Source organism: Cyclospora cayetanensis, unplaced genomic scaffold (genome assembly GCF_002999335.1).
Source record: "Cyclospora cayetanensis isolate NF1_C8 unplaced genomic scaffold, CcayRef3 CcayRef3_contig_148, whole genome shotgun sequence".
NCBI lineage: Eukaryota > Apicomplexa > Conoidasida > Eucoccidiorida > Eimeriidae > Cyclospora > Cyclospora cayetanensis.
Window position 1 is genome coordinate 1 of NW_020312090.1, and position 13,959 is coordinate 13,959.

Sequence of the window (13,959 nt, forward strand, 5' to 3'; positions counted from 1 at the left end):
GGTGTGGGCGGCTGACCAGTTTCTAGCTTTTTGGTTTCACCCCAGCTGCGCCGGCCGCTCCGTTGTGCACTGGGATCTCCAGGAGTCTCCTCCCCCTCTCCCCTAGACGGCGCCCTTCCCCCGGCAGCCCCCCTCGCGCTCCCCGCGCGTCAGCAGGGGTCGCTGCAGCTCCCTTGCCCCCCCCCCCCCCCCCCCCCCTCATCTTTTCCTCCTGTCTCCCTCTCTGGCTACTACCCGTGTCTCTCCAATTTATTCTGTTGGCTTGGCCCTTTTGTTTGCACTCAATAGTCCACCTCGCTTTTTCTCCGGCACTCAGCTGCAGGTCCAGCCCTATTTATATCCATTTCTGCGTATCTAAGTCGGCTCGGTATTTTCGTTAGTGCCTTCTTGACATTGCGCGTGATCTCTCTAAACCTCTGTCCGGATGTTCGTACACTTCATTCCCCTCTTGTGGCTTCCATCCTTCTGGATCTGTCTCCGCTGCTGTCTCAGCCTTCCAGATCTCTACATTTCTTTGTCCTTTTCTCTCCAGGAACTTCTCCTCCTCCCGAATACGGCTCTAATCGAGACTGGAACGTGGACTTAATACCTAAATTCGTGATGGCGTGTGGGAAACTCGTGAAGATCCTTCTCAAGACTAAAGTCACCAGGCATGTATCCCGATACCCTGACACCCTGCCGCTCTCTCTGACTCTTATATGTCTCTCGTGTGCTATCTATCTGGTTATTCGGACTTATGCACATATCTATGTAAACCTTTGCATATATTTCGCTCTCATATCTCTTGGTTTCTATTTCTCTCCTTTCTTTTATGTCTCCTTGTGTATCAACTCCTTTTCTTGTGTTCGCTTTTTCGCCCTGCATTCCTTAAATCTGAGTGTGCCTCTCTTTCTTCCCCAGTTGGCATCGATATCTTTCCATCGGTTTGTATACATCTGTCTTCCTGTCGCATTCAGGTACCTGGAATGGCAGGTTGTCGAAGGCACCTTCGTCTACCAGTACCAAAAGGCTGGCTACTTCTCCAGCGAGAAGTACATTCATAAGGTATGCGGCTTCTTGCGTGGTGTCAGTGCGGCTTTCATAGCGCTTCCCCCCATGCTGCTGCTGCCCGCCCTCAAGAACTACCGAGCTGCCTCATTCGGCTCGACGTGTCGCTCCCAGTTCTCCTGGAATCACTGCAGAATTTCACGCGATTCAGCGGCTACCCTTGCATTCAACTCGTCGGCATGTATATGGGTGTGATTTCCTGTGCCGCAGGTGCCTGCAACTGAGTCTGAGGCGCTTATGTCTCCTTTGATGCCTTTGCTGGAGAAGAATCGCTGCCGTTCCTTTTTCGCATATTGCGCCCAATGGCAGGCAGACAAACCGGAAACGTGGAAGGGATTTGATCCGAAAAGACACTCCATGGATCAGGTCTGGCGCTTTCCTTTGCCTGCATTTTTTTGTTCCCTTCTCAGCTGCCGCCCGCAGTGAGCTAAGGGTGAGTACATGCATGGACGTTTGCGCCTGTGAATACATACTTTTTTGAGGATGAGGGGTATATGGTGATTCGCAGGTCTATAAGTATTTCGGATTGGAGACAAATACAATTGACTTTGTCGGACACGCCGTGGCGCTCTACACATGTGACGAGTCCGCAACCCCGTCCTCCGATCTCTAAGTCATGAATAAGAGACATGAGATGCATTACACACTTGTTTAATTCCCGACCCTCTCAAAGGGGACCGGGTGTATAACGCAGACTTGGGGAGGTTGAGCTGCCATTCAGTGTATGGAACGTACTGGCCTGCCTGCGTGTGTTCGTGTTTGGGGTTGTTTGGGTCGGTCTGCCTTCTTTAGCTACCTGAAGCAGCCCATGCACGAGACCATGGAAAGAATCAAGTTGTACATGTACTCTGTATCGCGCTATGGCCGTTCGCCCTTCATTTATCCCGTCTATGGCCTTGGGGGTCTCCCTGAAGGCTTCAGTCGGCTGTGTGCTGTCAACGGAGGCACTTACATGCTGAACACCCCCGTAGAGTCATTCGAGCTTGACGAGCAGGGAAAAGTGTGCAGGGTTAGAACCAAAGATGGACAGGTCTGCTTTAGAGCCAGGAGTCTTGGGTACAAGCTTTAGCTTCAAGGCTTGGGTATTAAGTGGGTACGGGGGTGAGTAGAGCTTGGTTTGCCGGGGGATCCTGGCTGGCAGGATTCTCTGCGGACTTTGAGGTGCAGTGCATGCGTCGATATGCAGGGTTTTTACCATGAATCGATCCCGCTTTTTTTCGCAAGTAGCTTGAGAAACAGGCACTCGGTGCTCTTTGCGGCGTTTCCTCAGGTGGCCCGCTGCAAAATGGTGGTGTGCGACCCTTCGTACATTGCACAGCAGTTCCCATCCCGTCTGCGGTGTAACGGCAGAGTCATCAGGTGTATCTGCATCTTGGGGGCCCCCGTGCCCTCGACGAATGGCAGCACCAGTTGTCAGATCATCATCCCACAACGGCAACTCAACCGACACAATGACATCTACATCATGGTCGTCTCCAGCCCCCACGGCATCTGTCTCAAGGGGAAGACCATCGCGATTGTCAGCACAACTGTTGAAACTGACGACCCGGAAAGCGGTAATTTGAACTATAAATAATAGGCTTTGGGCGTGGATTTCGATAACCTTGAAATGATATGCCATCTAGCACTAACCTGTGCCTGTAATGTATCCTTTTTGCTTCTTTGAGCCTGGACGCAGCTTTGCTTTAGGGGGCTGCAAAGCTGCTGGTGAAGGAAAGCAGCCGCATTTGATCTTTGGTCTCTGCAGAGCTGGCCCCCGCTTTGAAACTGCTAGGAAACATTGAAGAGAAGTTCGTGGCGGTCAGCGACTTGCTCGAGTGCACAGACACTGGAAGAGAGAGCAATATTTTTGTCTCCAATTCCTTCGACGCCACTTCGCACTTTGAGTCGGCTACCCAGGACGTTCTCAGGATGTAAGCAACTCAAAGTCCAATTCGACGTAATGACGGTGTTTGGCATGCAGACAGAGGGGTAGAGTGGACAAGAAAAAGCAAGTAGACGCACCAGTAAAAGGAAGGCATAGGCAGGGCCACTGAAAGAGGGGACTTCGGGATATATATATTCATATGCAGTTAGTAAGGTGCAGAGTTTTGAGCACAAGGGTGCTGGTGTAGACATGCGAGTATGGAGAAGAATAATTGCGAAGCCTGTAGCTTTTTTATCTTGTGCTGTTCTGCTCGCTCTGCAGTTGGGAGAATATGACGGGGGAGCCCCTGGATTTATCTGTCAAGGCTGACCGGGAGGACCTACAGGAGCAGTAGTCAGTTCGCAAAGAGCCAATGAATGAAGCGAATCACGCATTACTCTAAGCTGTAATGGCTGTACAGACATTCCAGGGGACTGCTGTACCTGCAGCAGCAGTTGCTAGTGCCGCTGCTGCATGTAATGTTGCAGTGCAGTGCACCCCGAAACTTCCATTTTTCTCTTTGTTGGGTGGATTAAAAGAGCCGCCTATTAACCCAAAAGCTGACTATGCACTTCAGCATCTTTCAATGGCAATAGAGGGTGGATATCGCGCCATGGAACGGCGGCAGGCAGCTACAACAGCAGCTTTTGGTGCTGTTGCTTGCCACGTATGAAAAAGCTTTAGGGACAGCGAACTGTTCCTACATCAGCACCCGATGACGCTACTTTGCATGGAGCAACACAAATAAGAGCAGTCGTCCCTCTTGCTGTTAGTACAAATAGGTGGTGTGTTGGCTCAACACTGCACTTGCTAATCAGCACTGACAGCACCACCCGCTGAGAAGGGCTCTTGGCTGCTACTGAATACAGCTCTATTGCGGGCAGCTGCCTGCTGCTTTTACAACGGTCGCAGTGGCAGCAACCGCCACTGCCCCAAAAGTAGTGCAGGAGTTCTAGATATAAAAGCCATAAGTTCACACCTCCGGCAAGCAAATGCCCTACTGGTAGCAAGTCCATCATGCAGCAGCAACCTGAAATTCAGAGCTAAAATCCCCTCACTTCAGTGGGTACTCCGGCCATAAGGTGCTTATCTAACTGCAACTCGTTCCATTCAGCATCAGCAAGGGGTGGCAGCTTGTCGGCCTGCCTCCTCAAGTTTGTTGCATGTCTGCTGCTCTTGCAGTGTACGCGCAGTTCCACTACGTCTTTGAACATGTCGCCGCAAACACGGCATCGTGGTCCACGCTGTTCCTGCTGTTGAGCTGTGGATGCGGAGGGGGAAGCCTCGGGAAAGGCAGTTGTCGTGGATTCTTCTTGGTGTTGCTGCAGCACGTCGCGGTTGAGCCATCTTAGGGCCTCTCGAGTCAGGCTATCGTGCAGTTCTGGCTCTTTCGGCTGCTGCTGCTTTTGCTGTTGCTCCTGCAGCTTCAGTTGCTGCTGCTGCAGCTTCTGTTGTTGCTGCAGCTGTCTCCTGCGCTGGTGCTGCTGCGTGCGACGGGGAGCAGAATCAATGGGTTTGGCTGTCTTATCTCTCTGGTGCACACAGGTCGACGCATGCAGGGGGCAAGGAACTCCAACAAATCCACCACTTGCCCCCGGAGGGAGCAGTCGCTGCTGCGGCTGCCGCTGCTTTCTGCCCTTGCTACCGCGATTCTTCCGCTGAGCCCTAGTTGTGGTGTCTGTCCAGTCGTCGTCCCCCCACTCTGCGCAGCAGCAGCAGCAGAGCTGATCCTCACTGCTGCTGCTGCTGAAACTGCTACGCCTACTGTTGCTGACACTGGCGTCTGTCGATGGAGGCCCTGGGGTGTTTGGACACCCCGTGCCTTCCCTGTGAGATCGCCCGCTGTGAGCAGCAGTGGCTTCGGCAGCAGATCGCGATTGCTGCCGCTGTTGCCGTCGCTCCTGCTCCTCTTGCTCTTGCAGTCTTTGCTCCTGCAGTTGCAGCTGCAACTGCTCCAGCTCCTTCAAGTGCTGCTGCAGCAGCTCCTTATCCTCCAACTCCTGCTCCAGAAGCTGCTGCGAAAGCTCCTGTTGCTGCCGCATTTGCCGTTCCCGTAGCTGCTTTTCCAGCTGCTGTTGCGCTTGTATGCGCTTTTGCGTCTGTTGCTTCGCTTGCAGCTGCTCCTGCCGCCGCTGTCGCCGCTCTTGCCGCCGCTGCTGCTCCTCTTCACGCACCTGTAGCCTCCGCTGAGACTCCACCTCTAAGTCCTGCTGAAGCTGCGCTTGCTGCTGCCGGAGTTCGTCCAGCTGTTGTTGCAGCTGGTCTTGTTCCATCTTGAGCTGCAATTGCTGCTCTTTCTGCGTGCCATGGAGACAGTTCCATGCGACAACAGACAGAGAACCCCCTGCTTCCTGCACCTTTTCCTCAACCTCTCTATACGCTCCGGGGGGCACAAGAAAAACAACTAGCCACTCTGTGGCTGCAGCCGCAGACGAGACATCCTGCTGCTGGCGCTGCAGCAAAACATCTACCGTTGGATCTTGCGTCTCGATGATGCCCGCGCACTCGCGTACGATGTAGTGCAGCATGGAAGCCGCAGCAGCAGCAGCAGCTCCTGGCAGTTGCATCTTGAGTCGCATGAGTCTGCGTCTAATCTGCCCAGGGTTGTGGTGCTGTAGCAACAACGCTGCATGCAATGCCTGGGCCTTGGGAGGCTGCTGAAGCCTCACTGCAAATCCTAAATCCTTCAAAGCTCCAGACACAGCCGAGCGCGAGAGAGGAAGGCCCGTAACCGCCGAGTAAGTAAGGTCTATCACCAAGGAGACAATGTCGTTAAAATGCGACTCCAGCTGCTGCCGCCGTTCCAACTCGGAGACTTGCAGCTCCCCTGAGCAGACAGAGAGAGACACTGAAGTGCGCTGGTCCACTTAAAACGCGAGGGCAGCAGGAGGGAATGAAAGGGTGAGCGCCACAACCCCTAGGCTGAACAGAGAGAGAGAGAGAGAGAAAGAGAGAAAGAGAGAAAGAGAGAGAGAAAGAGAGAAAGAGAGCAAGAGACAGAGAGAGAGAGAGAGCAAGAGAGAGAGAGAGCAAGAGAGAGAGAGAGAGAGAATGAGAGAGAAAGAGCTCGTCAAAATGCCACATTACTGGAGGAATGCAGCGAACAGGAAGGATACGACGCTGGTTCAACGGCGGCAGAGTAGTGGGCCCTGCATGTTGCGACTCTACATTTACCTTTTTCGAGGATCTTTAAGATGCAGGTCCTTCGGTCGTCAGTTCCGAAGTACCTAAGAAGCTCTGCTTTTCTTGCCAGCTCGCCCTTAGACACATTCTGGAAAACCGCGTCAATCTGCAGAACCTGTGGCAGAATTAAGGTTCGCACCAGCATCAAAAACTGCACATGCAACTGCGGCGAAAGTAGCGCAAGAGGCAGGCATGTTTTATAAGGGCCGGTTTCACCGGCAGGAAACATGCCCGTGCTGCAGCTACTAGCTTTCGGATCTACAGCAGTAGCAAGTTGCTCGGTGTACAGTTGCCTGTTTGGATACAACCATCGAACCCTCTTTGCTTCGAGGAAGGCTCCGCAGATGATACGTGCTCATTGAATATATATCACGTGCATGGGATGTGGGAGAAACTTGCCTCGTTCAAATTCGTTTCTTTGCCTGCAAAAACAGGGTGGGCATGCAGCGCAGTTTCGTAACCTACAGCCGTTAGCCACATGTGTATGCTGCAGCCAGCCAATCAGTGTATACAAAGCTACTGGGTAGTATCAGCAGAATCTCAGTCAGTATCGCTATATGCCCGAAACGGCTCCGGCGCAGCAGTGCGTGGGAACAGTTGGGGCTTGGCATGGGAATCTGAACGTGCCCCTATATCTGGTGTTAGCGGCTCACCTTCTCTCCAGTTGATCACTTTATTCTTGTAGCAGGCAACCTCGAACCTCTCCCCTCCTAGCCGTAGCCTAACAACGGCAACATTTGTTAGTCTGACCTGCGTGACAGGCTGCTTGAGGGACATGGTCACTGGGTTTCACAACGTAAGTTTTAAGATTTGAGTGCCCGTCCGCCTATGATCCCACACAACATAAGAAAGTATGTTGAATAGGGAACCAAAGCGGAAGGAAGGAGGCAAAAACGAAGAACCTAAGATGAACCACCAGGAAGGCGCCTAGACCCTGGGGGTTCAGCAGCCGCTGACCATGCAAGCGCTGGAGTGGCAGCCAACTGATGAAGGACACTAACGAAAGTTTGTAGAGAGAGTTGCTGTGTGAGCATTATGGATGTAATGAAATAAAGTAAGCAAGTTAAGAGGTCAACCCAATCATGTTACCCACCGGCCTGCATGCGGCCTCTGGGCTGGCTCGGTCGGGTGTCGCTAGGTGAGCATTCATCCAGAAATCCAAATCGTAAATCCTTAGGCCTACCTCGTAATCCTTACTGCACATTTCAGCCCTAGCATATTATACAGAAGGGGATTCCTTTACGGTGTGCAATTTCAGGAATGTCATCTCACCTTTTCGTGCTCTGTTCGTCCCGCCAACTGCAGTGATGATGTCGAGTTGGTCAGAAGGCACCATGCAAAGAGCCCTAAAAAGAAAAAGTCCACACATCAAAGTCTACCTTTCTTTTAAGCAGCGTTTTACCTGCTCATTTCGTGGTCGGTCGTTTCGTGAGCAGAAACCAAAATCGGCCACGCCACGCAACGAGTGAACAGCTGCAACACCCCTTGTAGAGTCACGTTGAGAAGATTCATAGCCCCTACAGCCGATCCACGCATTAGGTAAAGCTGTTGTGCTCCTACTCTTGAGAGATCCTCCTCATGTCTTCCCGTACCCCATATAGTTTCGGCCGAAGAAAGGGAAGGACAGCGGAGTGGCGCACGCGGAAGTAGCTGACCCCAGTGAGCCATTAGGGTGTTCACGGTGCCCTAACCTGTCGCCGAAACACAGTGTAATGCGCTGCTCTCCCTAATCAGAAACAAATAGACTAGAATAAGCAGGCCCTGCCGCAAGTCCCTCGCTGAACGTTAACTTTACACAAAAGGCCTGCAATCGCGACTGGACTTCGCCAGGCCCGCTGCAGGAGACGGTACACAAGCTCTGAAAAAATCCTTTATTGACCAAAAAGATTCTAATTTCGTAAACTTGCTGAGTAGATTTCAGGGGCAGGAGCTCTGCTGGTTGAGACAGGGACACGAAGTAGTAGACCCGCCAGGCGGGCACAAAGTACCACGCAGACTTTAAAGTTGGGTGTTGCATCTGGAGTATCCTGACTGAAGTCAACGCCCATAAACGTCGCGACACAGAATCAAGGGACCAGATTGAACGGTGGTGAGTTTTAGTGGGCATCTCCTTCAGGTCCCTAAACCACGGCGGAATGGCGAACAGTTTTGGTATCAAGCCCACATTACCTGGACCAAGGCTCCTGCAAGCCAATTTTTTTCCATTGAATGCTTCATAAATAGTGGCTCGAGCACTAAAGCTGAATTACTTCAGATGCGGTTTTGACCAGAGGGCATTGAATTTCGAACCATGTCCTGCCCAGCAAGGCGAAATTCTATGAAGCTGCCGTACAGCAATTTTCTTTACAGTTGGCCTGAGAATACCAACCATGAGGCCTTTCCTCTGTGTAGCCTAGTTACTGTGTTGTGACGATTCACTGTCACGATTGGACGAGCGCGTGTACGAATACTTGGTGGCAAAGCTGTGTGACTCTCTGACTCAACCTTTCAGTCCAGCGAACCATATGATACTAATGGCTTCTCGTACCTGCTCCTACCTCTGTAGACTCAAACAATTCCTGAGTGCGGTAAATAATTTGTGACATGCCTTCGGCGTACCCTCGTGAATCTCTCCAACTAAATTCACTAAGTAACTCCCACTACGGGGAAGCGGTGAAGAGGCTAGCGCCTCTAGGGTGAAGGCATTTTGGCAGACAATCTTCCAAAGAGTGCAACCGAGAAGCGTTGTTGATCTGTTCTCGTCGTTCTTGCAACCCGCTCAGGTGGCTCCTAACAAGCAGCGGCAAACTCGAGGGGAGTGACGTGATGTGTATGCATACAGGATCGCTCAGTGTCCATTGTAGCAAGCCCGATGCTCTCCTCATGCCGAAGAAGTGAGGGGTCATGTTTGTGCAGTGGCTCCTAACCATTCAAAATTTTGCTCCGAAAAAGAAATATCGGAATACTCCAAAAAGCACCCGGAAGAAGTAAGGTGTGAACCCTTAAAGGCCGTCTCGTTTGTGTACCATCTAGAACTCACATGATAAAACTACGTTGATTGTGCATTCGTGAAGTCCCACCAAGTATGACCACTGGAAAGAAAGTAAGCGCCTTTAAAGCTGAGGTGCCCACAAGCTACCTACTTGCGTAGCACAGCGCGAGCATGCAAGTCTATCCCATAAAACCAGAACGGCTCACTGGCAGTGGCTTTGGCAACACGGCGTCAGAAGGTTTGGGGATAGGCCACAACCGTTGAAGCCCCTTTGCCTTACCACTTCACCAGCACTGAACGGCAGGAAATAGCCACTCACATGAACTACCTACAGGCAGCGTTATTACGTTCGGAGAGTGATTGATCTCACACCACAAACCTGCCATTGTGCGATGCCGTATGCTGATGCGAGACAAGCGCTATTATTGTGGTGTGTTGCATTCTGGTCTGCATAGGGTGAGTGCCTGGAAACAAAACCTCAGTATTTATTTCTGTCGTGGGCCCGTACCAAACCTTACACTCTCTTCCTGGTGTTTTCTGCATCGATGCTCATCGCTGTAATTGCTGTCTGACCTAGTGGCTCGATACTCTGTCGTACACCAGCACTGCTCAAAAGTCACGCCAGCTCTCGTGTTCTGTGTAAACTGTAGTCCTAGTCTCAGAATGTTGATTCACAAGAGCTTTTGCTGGTGCTGTGCCATCAAATGCAGCGGTGAAAATTGTACCTTTTCCTGGGCATCCTCTGCTTTGTAAAGCTGTGCAAGTAGAAGAGGTGCCACTGGAATAGATAGTAAGGCGCACTGCTCCCCGAATTCAATGCCTCGCCTGTTCGCAATTTGGGCCCTTCAAAAGGCTTGCCCTTTTCGGAAAATCTACGCAATTTGCGGTCGCTTTAGCAGCTGCTCAGAGGAGCACAATATCAAGCAATTCCCTGAGGCAGCACAAACAGTCCTGTGCCCCGAATACACTGAGTACATACAAGTACAGAGGCAAGGTGATAGGCACCCCAACAGTCTGCTCGAGTCAGGCGGCAACGTAAAACAGACAAACTTTCGTCATTCCTGGGCTGTCCCCAAGGAGTCCATCCTCTAGGGTGTTTCTTATGCCAAGGCCATACGTCCCCAGCTGATACTTTGGCTTAGCCTGACAGCCCTTCTGCAAATCTTCTTGGTAGGACCCTGGAAGCTGGGAGATTCTGGGTTCATGCCTTTCCCCAACTCAAAGTGGAAGCAACTAGACACTGAACATGGGGAAAAACATGGGAGTCTGCAGAGCGACACTACTCTACTCGTATCTCTACCAAGCATGTATCATCTAGTCACAAAGCCACCAAAAAATTGGGGTGCTTTTGAACGCACCACGGCCTGAAGCACAGTAAAACCCCTGGCTCTTCGTTGCTTCCTAGTTCTTGATGCAACACACCTAAATGCTCAACCACTACACGTTGAGCCCTAGTGCCTAAAGCTTTCCTCTAGCTTCTACTTGCTAACGTCAAGACCAAAAGTTCGAAGCCGTATACGTGAGTGTCATCCCCAACTCCTAGATCTTAATTGAAGGTCCCGAGCTCTAGAATCAACTGCTCAACGCAAACCTCAAATTGTGTTTTGTATCGAGGCCGCTCAGTCTCAGCACTTTGCCGATACAGAATAACGGCCCATGCACCTCCATCTGCCCCAGATGATGAACCCCGAAGGAGAGACGGCGGGGTCGAAAGCGCACATGCATGCCCTGTCGTGGCCATAGCATGTGCTGCTGATTATGCCGCCGTTCGTGCTGCTGAGGAGACAGATGCCAAGGAGGCGCAGCGCCCATTTGGTCCAAGCGTGGAACACGCAAACCTTCAACACACTAAGTGCTTCCCCCCCGCTCCTAGTGCCGGTGTAGTTGTTAAGGCGGCTAGAGCAGCCCCAGCAGCTAGCCGCAGTAAGCACTTCACATCAACGCTGCCAGAGCAGCCCCAGCAGCTAGCCGCAGTAAGCACTTCACATCAACGCTGCTAGCTCTGGTACCCGCACATTTAACAGCGGAACTCGAAGGCTGTCACAAGCCTGTGAAAGCTCTCCCCTTACTCCAAGATCCACCAGAAAGGACCCTCTCCCCTGGATCCATCGGTCCTAGCGGGAGTCCACGGGAAGTGTTCGTTCTCCTTGGCGAAAGAGCCGCCAATTATTGTCATGGGCCAGAAGAAGAGGAGAATAGACCAAGTGAACCAGACGCAAGCGACCTCTAGTTTGTTGAATTCCCTCATCTGCTCGATGGTGGGAACCTCCCGCTGCTTTCTTCTCTGTTTCAAACGGTTCCACAGCACGAGACGCAGAACCTCACCACACTCAGGCCCGTGTAGGCCGCTACCCCTCAGCAGCTGGCCCTTCGCAGGTGCAGGGGCTTTAGTGGCTCCTACAGGAAGAATGGCCCCAGAGAGCTGCAAGGAGGGGTGAGGCAAGTATTCCCATTGATTGTAGTCATGGTACCTACCCAGATATACGTGGTTGCCACCCAAGCGCGCGCCAGACAGACGCAGGGGCCCCCCGAGACTCCGCCGAAGAAGCGATGCAGAGGCCGAGGCTGACATCGGGGAGAAGATGGCGCACAGATGACGTGCCAATGCAGGGCAGGTTTACTGGTAAGGGCAAAAGAAAAGGTGGCAGCACACCGGGTGCAAGTCGATCCCAGTGACACAGCTGCAGAGACGGTATATAAAGGGGAATTTTATTGCGCCTTCCGGAGAAAATAGCTGGTGACGCGTATTTTGGCATACAGCAGGGGCGGCCACTATGGCAGCGGTAGCGGCTCCCTGGGGCTGGAACAGCCATTAAAAAAGTGTGTGAAGGCCCTTGCCAGGAGTCTCCTAAAAAATCCTTTCGGGCAGCCTGCTGCAAGCTATTCGTGACGCTTAATTTGCTTGCAATAGAAAGTTCGAAATCATAAACATAAGTATATTGCACTCCCGCAAGAGCGGCAATAGAGGACCTACAGCAGCAGCAGCCTCCGTAGCAGCTGCAGCAGGCAGAGGGGCGCTGCGTGGGGGCTGCTGTTGCGGTAGCGGCACAGCACAGGTTTGGAGAAAAGAGACTGTTGTCGCCTTCAGGCAGGGTTTAGGGATAAGGGTATAGGGTTTAGCCTGCCACTTTTGGGTGTACATTCAGCTCAGTGAAGATGGTGAAGTACTCCTGCGAGGCCTCGCACCCCAACAAGTGTACGTTCCGTTCCTTCGCAGTTGCTCTCTTGGCATTTCATTGTCTGCGTGTATGATCATATCGTTGTTTTTCCCTGCTCTTGTAGCATAAGAAGAAGAGCAACATCATAGTGGCGGTAGTAGCGACGGCATCGGTGGACTCTGGGCTGTGGGGTGCGGGTCTTGACCTCCCGTGCAAACGGGCTGTTTGAGCATCACTAACATTATCAACAACTAAACTTTCCATGGCGGATCATTTTGTTGATAGTAGTCTTCAAGTGCTGCCTCCCCCGTTCTTCCCGTGGGGGATGCATGCAGTAGCCACAGCAGGGTCGGCAACAGAACCGCATTCCCTTTGTTGAACCGTGTGCCCTTTGTTGCATCCCGTTGCGTGAAGTGTGTGATACCAGCTACCAGCTGTTGCCCCAATGGTGCTTCATGGGGAGCGCGTGTACAATACTCGACTGCGGCACGTGTGTGTCACTTCACGGGAACGGGAAATTGCGGGGGAGTGCTGCCGCTTTCTGCATCCTCTCAGGCGCAAAGGCTCTGGGCCAGGACTTGCGTGTTCACTTCAAGAACACCTATGAGACCGCCATGGCCATTAAGACTGACAAGAGAGGAAATCCAATGAAGCTGCAGGCTGCCAAGCAGTACCTGGAGCAAGTCATTGAGGGAAAGAGATGCGTTCCCTTCCGTCGCTACTCCAACAACATTGGCCGCACTGCTCAGGCTAAAGAGTTCAAGGCCACACAGGGTAGATGGCCAGTCAAGAGCTGCAAGATTCTGCTCGGGCTGCTGAAGAATGCCGAAGCGAATGCAGAGGTCTGAACTCGCGGCTGTGACTGAGTTCCTCATTAAACTCGGAAGACAGAGGCCATCCTAACACCGCGATATCCCTTGTCCAGTAGTGTGCTGCTTGCGCATAAATAACGCACCTTTATTCCTAGAAAAGCCCTTTCCCCCTATCGTAGGGCTCGTGTTTATTGTGCTTGCGTCTGCCTGGAATCTTTTCTTTTCAGCAAAAGAATCTTGACACAGAGAACTTGGTTGTTGAGCACATCGAGGTCAGCCGTGCCCCTCGTGGTCGCAGAAGGACGTACAGAGCCCACGGCCGAATCAACGCTTACATGTCATCCCCCTGCCACATTCAGCTCATTCTGCGGGAAGACAGCAAGGCCGTCGAGAAACCAAAGGATAAGAAGATCATCAGACTCAGCAAGAAACAGCTAGCAAGAAGAAGGATCAGAGTGGGCAACGACAACAAGGCATAGATTGTCTAAAATATTGTGCGCGTTTAGGGTTTTAGCGGGGGGGGGGGGACGGGCGCCATGCCCGTTTATTCTTAGACTCCACACCCAACGCGGCAAACGTTGCTGTTTTGCAGAGGTCGTGCGTCAAACTGTTCGTTTAGGGTTCACGGAGGCGCTTAGTACTAGTGGAATCGATTAGAGTAGCGTATTGAAAATTTCCCTTTGCAAGGCCCTGCGCTCTAACTAGACTCGAGATTTAGAGTATCTAGCTCAAGAACCGACGTTTCGGGCTTATTTCTAGGCTTGGCAGATTCCCGTTTCCGTTTTGATGTAAATAGTTGGATTCAAACAATGCAATTTTCCTTCTGTTCCCCCTATAAAACGCCACAGTGCAGGCAGCTGCAGCTCAGGGAGGCAGCAAGAG

General features: G+C 52.0%; 4 protein-coding genes across 4 annotated transcripts; 2 read left to right on the forward strand and 2 right to left on the reverse strand.

Annotated features, from left to right (window-relative positions):
- The first annotated feature begins 1,999 nt into the window (after positions 1-1,999).
- On the forward strand, positions 2,000-3,308 carry LOC34618972 (rab GDP dissociation inhibitor beta). Its single transcript, XM_026336783.1, has 5 exons — positions 2,000-2,077; positions 2,318-2,385; positions 2,527-2,603; positions 2,795-2,960; positions 3,236-3,308. The coding sequence occupies exons 1-5, from the start codon at positions 2,000-2,002 to the stop codon at positions 3,306-3,308; spliced, it is 462 nt and encodes a 153-aa protein (XP_026192568.1).
- Positions 3,309-3,996: 688 nt separating this feature from the next.
- On the reverse strand, positions 3,997-6,913 carry LOC34618971 (putative uncharacterized protein DDB_G0271606). The gene is made up of 5 exons (XM_026336784.1): positions 6,790-6,913; positions 6,536-6,558; positions 6,128-6,251; positions 4,846-5,780; positions 3,997-4,815 (listed from the first exon to the last, which is right to left on the reverse strand). The coding sequence occupies exons 1-5, from the start codon at positions 6,911-6,913 to the stop codon at positions 3,997-3,999; spliced, it is 2,025 nt and encodes a 674-aa protein (XP_026192569.1).
- A 4,259-nt stretch (positions 6,914-11,172) lies between these two features.
- LOC34618970 lies at positions 11,173-11,679 on the reverse strand. Its single transcript, XM_022732282.1, has one exon. It carries the CDS (start codon positions 11,677-11,679, stop codon positions 11,173-11,175), a length of 507 nt encoding a protein of 168 aa, XP_022590946.1.
- Positions 11,680-12,263: 584 nt separating this feature from the next.
- Positions 12,264-13,556, forward strand: LOC34618969 (60S ribosomal protein L17). Its single transcript, XM_022732281.1, has 3 exons — positions 12,264-12,303; positions 12,821-13,107; positions 13,305-13,556. Exons 1-3 carry the CDS (start codon positions 12,264-12,266, stop codon positions 13,554-13,556), a joined length of 579 nt encoding a protein of 192 aa, XP_022590945.1.
- The last annotated feature ends 403 nt before the right edge of the window (positions 13,557-13,959 follow it).

Coding starts and splice junctions, on each gene's coding strand:
- LOC34618969 (XM_022732281.1), top strand. CDS start 12,264: ATGGTGAAGTACTCCTGCGAGGCCTCGCACCCCAACAAGT. Junction 12,304..12,820: donor GGCCTCGCACCCCAACAAGT/GTACGTTCCGTT, acceptor GCATCCTCTCAG/GCGCAAAGGCTCTGGGCCAG. Junction 13,108..13,304: donor ATGCCGAAGCGAATGCAGAG/GTCTGAACTCGC, acceptor TTTTCTTTTCAG/CAAAAGAATCTTGACACAGA.
- LOC34618972 (XM_026336783.1), top strand. CDS start 2,000: ATGCTGAACACCCCCGTAGAGTCATTCGAGCTTGACGAGCAGGGAAAA. Junction 2,386..2,526: donor CAGTTCCCATCCCGTCTGCG/GTGTAACGGCAG, acceptor GGTCGTCTCCAG/CCCCCACGGCATCTGTCTCA. Junction 2,961..3,235: donor ACCCAGGACGTTCTCAGGAT/GTAAGCAACTCA, acceptor CTCGCTCTGCAG/TTGGGAGAATATGACGGGGG.
- LOC34618970 (XM_022732282.1), bottom strand. CDS start 11,679: ATGTCAGCCTCGGCCTCTGCATCGCTTCTTCGGCGGAGTCTCGGGGGG.
- LOC34618971 (XM_026336784.1), bottom strand. CDS start 6,913: ATGTCCCTCAAGCAGCCTGTCACGCAGGTCAGACTAACAAATGTTGCC. Junction 6,559..6,789: donor AGTGATCAACTGGAGAGAAG/GTGAGCCGCTAA, acceptor CTGTTTTTGCAG/GCAAAGAAACGAATTTGAAC. Junction 4,816..4,845: donor AAGAGGAGCAGGAGCGACGG/CAACAGCGGCAG, acceptor CGATCTGCTGCC/GAAGCCACTGCTGCTCACAG.